At 44.1% G+C, this 13,506-nt stretch overlaps 2 protein-coding genes across 11 annotated transcripts in view; both read left to right on the plus strand.

The window, feature by feature from the left end:
* Positions 1 to 13,506, plus strand: part of LOC121546201 (pleckstrin homology domain-containing family A member 5-like) — a 183,370-nt gene that overhangs the window by 153,904 nt on the left and 15,960 nt on the right. The gene's annotated exons all lie outside the window — the stretch shown is intronic.
* On the plus strand, positions 6,786 to 9,820 carry LOC121546203 (toll-like receptor 13). Its single transcript, XM_041857295.2, has one exon. It carries the CDS (start codon positions 7,765 to 7,767, stop codon positions 9,067 to 9,069), a length of 1,305 nt encoding a protein of 434 aa, XP_041713229.1. The 5' UTR covers positions 6,786 to 7,764; the 3' UTR covers positions 9,070 to 9,820.

The following is a 13,506-nucleotide window of genomic DNA, read 5'->3' on the forward strand; positions in this document are numbered from 1 at the left end:
CAACCCCCTGGCAAAATCAGTAGCCTAGTCAAACCTCGCACTGTGCCCAGCTTTGCGCGCTGACCAACGCGAGGTAGACGGCCTGTTCCTGATCTTACACATCTGTGCGCCACCTTCATTAAGCAAATGCTAAAATGGCTTGCTTGATATTAGGCTTTATTAGTTGAGTGAAAACCTATGTAATTTGCTAGTTTATTGTTATTTATTCGCTGTTGAAAATTGTGTAAAGGTAAACCGGAAACACAACTCTCATCTGGCTATACAGTGGGGAAAAAAAGTATTTAGTCAGCCACCAATTGTGCAAGATCTCCCACTTAAAAAGATGAGAGAGGCCTGTAATTTTCATTATAGGTACACGTCAACTATGACAGACAGAATGAGGGAAAAAAATCCAGAAAATCACATTGTAGGATTTTTTATGAATGTATTTGCAAATTATGGTGGAAAATAAGTATTTGGTCAATAACAAAAGTTTCTCAATACTTTGTTATATACTCTTTGTTGGCAATGACACAGGTCAAACGTTTTCTGTAAGTCTTCACAAGGTTTTCACACACTGTTGCTGGTATTTTGGCCCATTCCTCCATGCAGATCTCTTCTAGAGCAGTGATGTTTTGGGGCTGTCGCTGGGCAACACAGACTTTCAACTCCCTCCAAAGATTTTCTATGGGGTTGAGATCTGGAGACTGGCTAGGCCACTCCAGGACCTTGAAATGCTTCTTACGAAACCACTCCTTCGTTGCCCGGGCGGTGTGTTTGGGATCATTGTCATGCTGAAAGACCCAGCCACGTTTCATCTTCAATGCCCTTGCTGATGGAAGGAGGTTTTCACTCAAAATCTCACGATACATGGCCCCATTCATTCTTTCCTTTACACGGATCAGTCGTCCTGGCCCCTTTGTAGAAAAACAGCCCCAAAGCATGATGTTTCCACCCCCATGCTTCACAGTAGGTATGGTGTTCTTTGGATGCAACTCAGCATTCTTTGTCCTCCAAACACGACGAGTTGAGTTTTTATCAAAAAGTTCTATTTTGGTTTCATCTGACCATATGACATTCTCCCAATCCTCTTCTGGACCATCCAAATGCACTCTAGCAAACTTCAGACGGGCCTGGACATGTACTGGCTTAAGCAGGGGGACACGTCTGGCACTGCAGGATTTGAGTCCCTGGTGGCGTAGTGTATTACTGATGGTAGGCTTTGTTACTTTGGTCCCAGCTCTCTGCAGGTCATTCACTAGGTCCCCCCCGTGTGGTTCTGGGATTTTTGCTCACCGTTCTTGTGATCATTTTGACCCCACGGGGTGAGATCTTGCGTGGAGCCCCCAGATCGAGGGAGATTATCAGTGGTCTTGTATGTCTTCCATTTCCTAATAATTGCTCCCACAGTTGATTTCTTCAAACCAAGCTGCTTACCTATTGCAGATTCAGTCTTCCCAGCCTGGTGCAGGTCTACAATTTTGTTTCTGGTGTCCTTTGACAGCTCTTTGGTCTTGGCCATAGTGGAGTTTGGAGTGTGACTGTTTGAGGTTGTGGACAGGTGTCTTTTATACTGATAACAAGTTCAAACAGGTGCCATTAATACAGGTAACGAGTGGAGGACAGAGGAGCCTCTTAAAGAAGAAGTTACAGGTCTGTGAGAGCCAGAAATCTTGCTTGTTTGTAGGTGACCAAATACTTATTTTCCACCATAATTTGCAAATACATTCATAAAAAATCCTACAATGTGATTTTCTGGAGAAAAAACATTCTCAATTTGTATGTCATAGTTGACGTGTACCTATGATGAAAATTACAGGCCTCTCTCATCTTTTTAAGTGGGAGAACTTGCACAATCGGTGGCTGACTAAATACTTTTTTCCCCCACTGTGTATATATATATATATATTGTAAAGTGGTTGTCCCACTGGCTATCATAAGGTGAATGCACCAATTTGTACGTCGCTCTGGATAAGAGCATCTGCTAAATGACGAAAATGTAAATGTAATGTGGATGCTGCCAAGATTACAGATAATCTTGAATGAATTGTGAATAATGATGAGTGAGAAAGTTACAGAGGGTCAAAGATCATACCCCCAAGACTTGCTAACCTCTTGGGAGTGGTCCTCTGTAGCTCAGCTGGTAGAGCACGGCGCTTGTAACGCCAAGGTAGTGGGTTCGATCCCCGGGACCACCCATACACAAAAAAAAAATGTATGCACGCATGACTGTAAGTCGCTTTGGATAAAAGCGTCTGCTAAATGGCATATTATATTATTATTATTATATGATCTTTGACCCTCTGTAACTCTTACAGATATTTTAGTGATCTTCTGAAATCTATCATGTTCAAACATATCCTTCATGTTAATTGTCTTTTTTGAAAGAATGTCTCTTTTTTTGAGGAACTGAAAGAGATGCAAAAATAGACTTGCACAATATGTTTAACAGACAGTATGACTGTACTGTACAAATAAAGTGCTACTGCTCCTCAGATGTATGCAGACATTAACTGTGACGGTCAGAGAACACTTTGCAGCCCTCCACTAATTTCTTCATTGACATTGGGACATTTATACTTTATTTACTTTTGGAACCAAACTAACCATTAGAGAATGACTTTGTAACCTTAAGTACCATTCAACTGGAGGGTGAAAAGGCAGAGTAATGGAACAAAAAAAAGCTGTGAGCTGTTACCAAGGAGAAAGGCATCTGAAATAATAAAGAACAAGAAGACGAAGAAGAAAGACTCCATACTGTTTGCAGCACTCCGAAGGATGTTACTATATCAAACCAACGTTCTACAGATTTCAACCGGAACCGAACTATTCTGACAATCATCTCAGTAGATTTTACTGTCGTTGGGAGAGATGTTTTCCCACCCTGCCGTCCTGTTCCTGTGGATTCAGAGTGTTAGTGGATGGATGCATCCTAAATGCCACATTTATAACAGTGGTGAATACTTGCCCACCTGGATATACTGTCCTTTAGCAGAACAGTATACTGCTGCCTGTCAAGATGTCACAGCCATCGAGGAGGATCTGCTTGGACTTCCCTCTAATATCAATACCCTCTGCATATCTATGAAACATGGTGAAAATAGTTCCATGTCTCTGGGCTTTTTCTCTTGTTTTCAGTATTTGGAGTACCTGTACATTGGAGGCTGTTTTCCCCAAATCCTTCCAACTGGTAATAGCCAGGTCCTTCCAAATCTGCAACATATATACTTTAATGGAAGAGTCACTGGGTGCTGTGATTGTCATATTGGGCCTAACACATTCGGGCGGCAGGTAGCTTAGTGGTTAAGAGTGTAGTGCCAGTAACCGAAAGGTCGCTGGTTCTAATCCCCGAGCCGACTAGGTAAAAAATCTGTCGATGTGCCCTTGAGCAAGGCACTTAACCCTAATTGCTCCTGTAAGTCGCTCTGGATAAGAGCGTCTGCTAAATGACTAAAATGTAAATGTAAATGTAATGTTTTCCATGGCACACCTCAATTACAAAGTGTCTTCATTGGTGAACCCTGTGTAGAGGATTTGTCAGAAATACTATGCAGAATAATGAATATAAAGTCACTTACAAAGCTATTTGTAGAGGCACCAAATATACAATGTGACGTCACAAGAGGCTACACAGCTTTCAGCGGGATTGCTCAAGTAGTGCAAGGAGACAAGGTTCAAACAAAACAAGGATTTTATTATAGGTCTTGGGAAATTAACGAAAATATAACAAAATTCTGTTCTCTTGTGGCTCTTTAAGGGTTAACAGTTCAGGGATGTCTCTTCCACATCCAAAGTCATAACTCTCACTCGCTCAGATAACTTTTCCCCAGCCTTACTGTAGTCCACGTTGCAGCTAGTGGCCAACCCAGCAAAAAGTCCTTCCAAATGTCTCTCACGTATTTCCACAGGTGCATATATCCAAAGGTGAGTATTTCCCAAAGGTAAGTATCTCCAAATCCTTAGATTCCTCATGGAAGTGGACGTGCAGCACTCTTGTCCTCCCGAGAGCCCAGGTTGGAGACTGGGTCTCTTCCCTTCCCAAACCTTCAGCTCATCAGCTCCTCATTTGTTTCAGCTGCGTGGGAAGATTGGCCATAGAGGGGTGGAGTTCCCGACCATACCAGCAGATGGAGCCATAGCTGTCTGGGTTTGCAGCCACCTCAGGGGGATGTAACGTCCCTCCAGGACACAGCCTCTCGTGACATCACACATCCCCCTCCTCGGGACCGACGTCCTCGTCGGGGTAAAGGCAGCGAAGAAGGCATCACGCCGGGAGAGGGCGTCTGCATTGCCGTGGTGCTTGCCAGACTGCTCTCTCTTCAACTCCTCCAACTCTAGGACCAGGGACTCAGCCTCCTGTTGTCTCTCCTTGAGTTTCTTACTGAACGATCAGCCTTGGTTTTAGCAGAGTTTAGCTTCTGTTGAGCAGCTTTCAGTTCCTTCTCTCTCTCTGCCTCCGCATTCTTCATCTTGTTCTCCAACACCTTGTACTTCTCCTCTGCCTTCTTCTGGACCTCCTTACTACTGCGCAGGGTCTCCTCACACTCCTCGATGGTCCTGCGCAGCCTCTCCAGCTCCTCCTGTTGCTTAGGGAAGGAGCTCTGTTGGAGTTTAGCCTGGAGGATATCTAACTCTTCTGTCTTCATGTCTAACTGTTGCTTTAACAAACGATACCTCTCAGCGGTCCCCTTCAGACCAGACAGTTCTTTGTCCAGATTCTGTAGCTCCGTCTCTGTGTCGGTCTGGGCACCTGCCATCCCTATCCGAGCCCGGGCGGGAGTGAGTAATTCGGAGGATTGCACCGGAGCCTTCCCAGGATGAGTCTTGCCTCTCCGTTTCCGAGGTACTCGGGTTATCCTCTCCTGAGACTCTCTCCAGAGTGGGTAAAAGGCTGGGCAGTCTCGTCCAATTAGGACAGGGACGGGAGGGGAATCAACCACCCCCGCCGTCGTGTGTATGGTTCCCCGTGTGCTGGTCATTGTAAGTTCAGTAATGGGGTATTCTCTGGTGTCCCCATGGACACAGGAAACTGGGAGGACTTTCCCGGGGTCAGACACGTTGGGCCCACCAAATCCTTACGCACCAGGGTGGCCCGGCTACCAGAATCCAGTAAGGCCTCCACATCATGGTGATTCACAGTTACCGGGCAGGTGGGGGGTCGATCTGGGCCGCCATCTACGACTCCCAAGAGCGAGGCAAAACGATGTGTGGGTGCTGAGCTGGAGGACTCCGCAGTGGGCATAGGTTCATCGGCTGGTTTCCCACACTGCCAGGAGATATGTCCCATCTCCCCACACCGGTAACACTGTCGAAGTTTCCCCCTCCTGGTGTACTCTTCTTGGACCCGCCTGGTTTCTGGCTCCCCCTGGAGCCGGGATAAGTCCTGACGTGGCTGGGTTCGAGACCTTGGGGTCCTTTGGACGGGTTCTTCCCATTTGTGGTGGGGCCGCACTCCTGGGGTCTTTTTCGGGAAGCATTCAGCATCTCCGCTGTGGCCTGGTACTTTTCCACAGCTTCCACGGTCAGATCAGCCGTGGTCAAGGCCTGTTGACTGATGAACCGTTTTGCCTCATAAGGCAGGGCGCGTAGGTAACGATCCACCACAACGGCCTCCACCACCGCCGCTGCTGTATTCCTCTGCGGATCCAGCCATTTCCTTGCGATTCGGACAAGTTCATGCATCTGCGCCCGAGGAGGTTGGTCTGGTTGGAAGGTCCAACTGTGAAAGCGCTGGGCCATACCAAACTTTGTGAGTCCATATCTGCTGAGGATCTCAGACTTCAGGGCATCATAGTCAGTAACCTGGTCAGGGCCCAGGTCCCGGACAGCATTCAGCGATTCCCGGTTAGAAAGGGGGCTAACAGACCAACCCACTGTTGCTTGGGCCAGGCTTCCCTAGTGGCCGTGGCCTCAAATGCATGCAGGTATGCCTCAATGTCATCGGTAGCTCCCATCTTAGATATAAAGTCACTTGCCTTTATTGGGCGGGTATTTTGGACCACCCTCTGTCTCTGCAACTGCAATTCCTCTGCCTTCAGAAGGTTGGCTTTCTTTTGCTCCTCCAAGAGAGCCACGTTTGCTTGCATCTGGGCTTGCTGGGCAGCAACAAGGGCTTTCAATATGTCCTCCATTTCAGTCGGCGGGGAGCCTACGGCCAACTTGGAAAACTGGGTGATCAAACCTTCGGTATCCTCCTCTGACATGCACTATTAACGCTTGAGCGTGCCCGTATTCTCCACCATCTGTGACGTCACAAGAGGCTACACAGCTTTCAGCGGGATTGCTCAAGTAGTGCAAGGAGACAAGGTTCAAACAAAACAAGGATTTTATTATAGGTCTTGGGAAATTAACGAAAATATAACAAAATTCTGTTCTCTTGTGGCTCTTTAAGGGTTAACAGTTCAGGGATGTCTCTTCCACATCCAAAGTCATAACTCTCACTCGCTCAGATAACTTTTCCCCAGCCTTACTGTAGTCCACGTTGCAGCTAGTGGCCAACCCAGCAAAAAGTCCTTCCAAATGTCTCTCACGTATTTCCACAGGTGCATATATCCAAAGGTGAGTATTTCCCAAAGGTAAGTATCTCCAAATCCTTAGATTCCTCATGGAAGTGGACGTGCAGCACTCTTGTCCTCCCGAGAGCCCAGGTTGGAGACTGGGTCTCTTCCCTTCCCAAACCTTCAGCTCATCAGCTCCTCATTTGTTTCAGCTGCGTGGGAAGATTGGCCATAGAGGGGTGGAGTTCCCGACCATACCAGCAGATGGAGCCATAGCTGTCTGGGTTTGCAGCCACCTCAGGGGGATGTAACGTCCCTCCAGGACACAGCCTCTCGTGACATCACAACAATCATTAAACCAATCAAACTGCTCCATCTTAAACGCCAACGAAAGCATGACACCTGTTTTCAAAAATCTAACAAGCGCCGGATTAGTATTTGGTCAAATAAACCATATAGAGGAAGGTGCACTGGCTTGTTTCCAGAACCTGACAAGTTTTTCTGGGGGCCTAAACCAGGACGTCCTACTGCGCCTTCCCCTGTCTGGCATTAAGCAAATCCAGTCCTTGGTTTTCTCTAGTTGCAATTACATTGATTTTGAAAGTGTCTGTAATGTAGTGTTTTTGCTTTCAATCAAGAAAATACGTTTTGCCAATGCCAATACAAGCAGCCTCTCCATGTCCAGTGTAGAATTGTGCATTGGGCTGGAATATATGGATTTTTATGGACATGGACTCTTCCATTCTACTCCCCATTTGAAATGGAATTTTATTTTCAGTCTCAAAAACCAAAAACCTTAAAAATATTATATGTATCTGGCCAGACACAAAACAGTCTTGACCTCTGCTCCTTCCGAAATCAACCAATCACATGGTTAACACTACTCTCTTTCACGTCGAGCAATATACAAACGCTTTTTGCAAAACAGTTCAGCTGTCTTGAGAACCTGCAGTCTCTAAATTTATCATGTAGTTTAATTTCAAACATTTAAGACTTTCCTTTCCTCGGATTGGCAAATCTGGAGTCCTTAGACATTACACAAAATAATATAACCCAGTTACATGCAAACACGTTTATTGGTTTACATAGTTTGACATTGTTAGACCTCAGGGAAAATCCACAGATCTACAATATTGAAGCAATGTCTTTCGCACACCTTACGTGTCTAAGACAAGTGTTTTTGGGGTACTTGAACTATCCACCAAGATAACCTGTGATAAAGCTGAATCTGACACTTGTATTCAGTGACATTCTGAGTCACCTGACTCATCTGCACATTAGTTCAGGTATGAGGCCAATGCAGTTGATTATTGGCAGTAACATCACATCTAAACAGAACCTGAGTCTCCAACTCAAAGGCCAGACAGTGTCATTTGAAGACAGTGACAGACCCTTCTTTAAGTCTGTAACCCATCTTAATGTTGACGCTGAAGAATTCCTTTGTGGATCTGAATTCATGGGAAAGTACTGCAGGTCTGTGGAGACATTTGTGTACAGATCAAAGCTTTCAGCTAAAAGTGTTGATTTAACATCAACGAATCAGCTGATTCACCTGAGGAAACTGACTCTAATACAGGTGGACCTTTTAATACAGCATTCTGCCGACACCATTTTCCACAACCTGACCAAACTGGAGGTTCTGAAACTTTCAAACTGCAGGATTGACTCTTTAGAGGGGAGTTTAACTAAAGACTTTAAATCCTTGAAAACATTATATTTGCGTATCGAGAACATTTATCATGTAATCTACAGCTTTACCGAACCTCTCTCTAGCCTAAAGTATTTGATACTTGATACGTTACAGATATTTTGCAGTTGTGACAATGCTTGGCTCATTGCATGGGCAAAGGGGTACAGGCCGGTTGAAGTGATCATGCTTAATCATGAACTTATATATACTTTAGAGGACTTGATATGCTTGTTGGACAGTGGACTAGACACACCTAACTTTGTCAAGTACACAGAAGCCAACTGCACAACAGAGGTGGGCTTTGTGCTCTTTGCTGCGACTGGCCTGGGAGTCCTGTTCTTCATGCTGGTGGTGTTGGTCCATAACCTGGTCGGTCCTTACCTCCTCCCCCTCTACCACATCACCCTTGGCTGGCTGTCGGAGGCGATGCGATCAAACACCAGGGGGCACTACCACTACGATGCGTTTGTCTCCTACAGCGGGAAGGACGAGCGCTGGGTGGTGGAGGAGCTGCTACCCAACCTGGAGCAGAGGGGTCCCCCTTTCCTGCGCCTCTGTCTGCACAGCAGGGACTTCCAGCTGGGGAAGGACATTGTGGAGAACATCACAGACAGCCTCTACCGGAGCCGTCACACCCTCTGCCTGGTCAGCCGCCACTACCTGTACAGTAACTGGTGTTCCTTGGAGATGAAGCTGGCCACCTCCAGGCTGCAGGTGGAGCAAAGGGACATCCTCCTCCTGGTCTTCCTGGAGAAGATCCCCCCTCGCCGGCTGTCTGCCCACCACAGGCTGGCTCGCCTGGTCAAGACCAGGACCTATTTGGACTGGCCCCAGGACCCCCATCATCACCAGGCATTCTGGGACAGACTATGGGCTAAACTGAACCCTCTGACTGAAGCTTGAGATAAAAGGTTTATGTAGGACCTTCTGTTAATGCTGAGACAAATAGTGTTGGCAGATATGTTGAGGTATTTTATTTGCAGTTAAAAGTCTTCTGTACAAAATGTCTACCGGTATTTGAGGTTTGTTTAGACAATTCTGATTAAGTCCTTTTTATTGCTCTGTCTGGAGTGTACTTTTTCTGCTTCATCTGAAATTACTTAGAAATAAGCCTATTTAATTTACTTAGAAATAAACCCATTAATTTTTTTTACTTCTCCAATTTTTATCAGATCCAATGTTCTTTTTTTCCAACACCTTATCACTAACACATATCTTTGTTGCTTAGAGGAACTGAAAAAGGCTCCATCAATGGTTTTGTACTATTTTTGTTGTATATCAGGGTAAAACCAATGTGACCATCTGCTGTATGCTGCTTTGAATGACGATACGTGACTGACCAATTACCATGAACCCGTTATTTTAATCTAGTTGTTTAACAAATGTGTTTTTTTGCTTGAGTGTTGCCTGTATATGGTTTATTACATATGTAATTTAACAATGTATTAACTTATGGGTGTAGGGAGGTGTCCACCTATCTGGCCAATTAAGTAATTTCTGCACAATATTTGTGAATTGGAGGGAACCTAGTTTTATTGTATTATTTTATTATTGTTTATGTTCTTGATAAAGGCATCCAGCCGAAATGTTGGAAACTGGCTTTTGATTCTGTTTAAAGTTCCAATGCTGCTGTTTTTATCTCAATATTAAATAATTTCTGGTTAACATTTAAGTACCTGTGACTGTTTTCAATTAAAATGGTCAAAAATAAACAAAAATAGCATTTTAGCAAATAGCAATTTCTCAAGCAAGACTTTGGCTAGGACTGTCTGGGAGTGGTCTGAGTGGGGAGGGAAAAACTGAAAACTATATTTTATTGGCAGAGAGGTTTGGAACTCTCTCTCTTATTGGTCTATTAACTAAATTACCGCCTGGTAATGTCGCCAGGCAGGCAAAATTCCTTCCCACCAAAACAGGCTGAAATTTCAGGCCATCTTTTCAAACAGCTCTTGCACTAAAAGGGAATTATCATCATTTTCACAAATTCACAGTATTATTCCAACCTCCAACCAAATCTCGCTTTTGACTGCATTGGGCCTTCAAAAAAAGCAGAAGCAGAAGGAGTTATTTCTATTTTCAAAGACAGAGTTTTAAAGATATTCTAGAACGCCTCCATATTCCAGATTATTATCTCTGGCACATGCAGCACAGATAACTGTCCTCTCCTCAGATCAGTTTTCAGCAGCTTGCCTAGACCAGCAATGCACTGACTATGGTAGGCCACAGAGTAGGCCTGATATGGCTGTTTAGTCTCCATTATTATGGTACAGCCTTATCAGTACAAGCCACAGAGAAGCATCATCCCTGAAGCTAAAGGTCAGGTCTTCCCCTGGAGTAACCTTGCCTAAGACCTGAAGAATTATGTTAGCTCCTTGAGGCTTGAGCTCTGTGGGCAAACACAAGTAAGAGACCCGGGTTCATACCCAGTTGGTCACAGAAGGATCTCTCTAGTCACAGGTTAAGCCCTCCCCAGGTCTTCCTAGCGGTCGTCCAGGGTGAAGGTTACAGACGGACCAGGGGGTCCTAGTCATTATTAAGGTGACAATGGACTCCATAGAAAGTAGGGGGCTAAACACACATGACATTTGTCGCAGAGAAAGCCAGGGGGATAAGACTGGAAAGCTGTTAATGTCGGCGGAGCCTGGGTGGGTGGGTGCGTTTTCCGCCACACAATCTTTGCTATTGATCGCTTCTGTGATAGAAAAGCCCATAGAGGGCTTTCCCGTCTAGTGGCAAGTGTGCCCTCTATACATCTCTATGGGTCCGTGTACGTGCGGTCTATAACCAGAACTGGCAGCTCAAGATACATTTTGAATGAAAAGATAGGAAATCTGTACAGATGTTTGGCATACAGTATACTCTATATGGCTACTTAAGCATCCCATATATAACGTAGCACTTGTAGACTAGCACAGAAAAGCAGCGCCACAGATGAAAGGAGGAACTAGTGATCAAACGTGAGTTAGTAAGTAGCCTATCATTGGTAGAGCGCGTCTTGCTACCTCTGACAGTCAAACAAACGGTGAGATTTAGAGCTTTTTCATGAAAGTAACACAAAGTAATAACGCGTTACTTTGCACACAAAGTAATATTCTAAAGTAATGTGTAACTTTAGTTAAATGTAACTTTAGTTTCCAAGTAACTAATCCCAACGCTGGTGGTCACTAGCCACAGTCATAAAATCTGATTTTAAACCCAACCTTAACCCTAATCTTAACCACACTGCTAACTATATGCCTAACCTTAAACTAAGGCCAAAAAGCACATTTTTGTTTTCAAGCATTTTTTTTACTATATAGCCAATTTTGACTTTGTGGCTTGCCCATTTAACAGAAACCTCTCAGCTCGGCCTCCAGGAGAAGAGTCATCCCAATAAATGTAAACCTGCATAAAGGCATGCTACAGGGCTCTAGAGAAGACTACAGTCTCAGATAATGGTGACATACACTACCAGTCAAAAATGTGGACATACCTACTCATTCAAGGCCTTTTCTTTATTTTTACTATTTTTCTACATTGTAGAATAATAATGAAGACATCAAAACTATGAAATAACACATATGGAATCATGTAGTAACCAAAAAAGTGTTAAACAAATCAGATTCTTCAAATAGCCACCCTTTGCCTTGATGACAGCTTTGCACACTCTTGGCATTCTCTCAACCAGCTTCATGAGGTAGTCACCTGGAATGCATTTCAATTAACAGGTGTGCCTTCTTAAAAGTTAATTTGTGGAATTTCTTTCCTTCTTAGTGCGTTTGAGCCAATCAGTTGGGTTCATTAGAGTTACCAGCCTCAGAAATTGCAGCCAAAATAAATGCTTCACAGAGTTCAAGTAACAGACACATCTCAACATCGACTGTTCAAAGGAGACTGTATGAATCAGGCTTTCATGGTCAAATTGCTGCAAAGAAACTACTACTAAAGGACACCATTAAGAAGAAGAGACTTGCTTGGGCCAAGAAACACGTGCAATGGACATTAGACCGTTGGAAATGTGTCCTTTGGTCTGGAGTCCAAATTTGAGATTTTTGGTTCCAACCGGCTTTGTGAGACGTGGTGTGGGTGAACAGATGATCTCCGCATGTGTATTTCCCACCGTAAAGCATGGAGGAGGAGGTGTTATGGTGTGGGGGTGCTTTACTGTCTGTGATTTATTTAGAATTCAAGGCACACTTAACCAGCATGGCTACCACAGCATTCTGCAGTGATACGCCATCCCATCTGGTTTGGGTATAGTGGGACTATCATTTGTTTTTCAACAGGACAATGACCCAACACACCTTCAGGCTGTGTAAGGGCTATTTGACCAAGAAGGAGAGTGATGGAGTGCTGCATCAGATGACCTGGCCTCCACAATCCCCCGACCTCAACCCAATTGAGATAGTTTGGGATGAGTCGGACCGCGGCGTGAAGGAAAAGCAGCCAACAAGTGCTCAGCATATGTGGGAACTCCTTCAAGACTGTTGGAAAACCATTCCAGGTGAAGCTGGTTGAGAGAATGCCAAGAGTGTGCAAAGCTGTCATCGAGGCAAACGGTGGCTATTTGAAGAATCTCAAATACAAAATATATTTTGATTTGTTTAACACTTTTTTGGTTACTACATGATTCCATATGTGTTATTTCATAGTTTGATGTCTTAACTATTATTCTACAATGTAGAAAATACTAAAAATAAAGAAAAACCTTTGAATGTGTAGGTGTGTTCAAACGTTTGACTGGTACTGTACTTCAAGGGATATACCAAGTCCAAGAACATTAGGAAATGGTGGCACTCCAAAATGTTTAAATAAAGGGCAAAAATACTTTGTAGCAGGAGGACACATTGCTCTGTCTCCTCCCTTTCCACATGCGGTGTGTGTTCATGTGTATGGGTGTGAGCGTGTAGCATCATTGCTGAGATCTTCTTTGCTAAGATAATTTCCAAGAACTTCCTCTATTTACAGACGCCTGATAAGCATTCCTGTAACCCTATATGTATTCTAAATTAAATTAAATCTGTTAAATTAAGTGTGTTTTGTATGTAGAACTAGCTTAGTTGAATCAGCAATGGATGGTAACATATTGAAAAGAAGAAATCTGAAAAACTCTCCTTGCCTTTACTAGTACAAAAACATTGCACTTTGTCACACATGATCTCAAAAGGCAGTCTGAACATGTGTGACACACAGTGGAAAAACCTGGATCATTAGAAATGTAAGAACCATTTTGGGGACATTGCACTATACACCACCTAACAATGCATCAATTTGGACACACAAAATTACCATGATTTGTTCAAATTTGACATCTGTCCTTATTTAACATCTATAAAGTATCTATAAAAGCAATTTAAGCAG

Source organism: Coregonus clupeaformis, unplaced genomic scaffold (genome assembly GCF_020615455.1).
Source record: "Coregonus clupeaformis isolate EN_2021a unplaced genomic scaffold, ASM2061545v1 scaf0692, whole genome shotgun sequence".
Classification (NCBI taxonomy): domain Eukaryota; kingdom Metazoa; phylum Chordata; class Actinopteri; order Salmoniformes; family Salmonidae; genus Coregonus; species Coregonus clupeaformis.

Bases quoted from the DNA above. Each gene is read 5' to 3' on its own strand.
- LOC121546203 (XM_041857295.2), top strand. From the start codon at position 7,765: ATGAGGCCAATGCAGTTGATTATTGGCAGTAACATCACATCTAAACAG.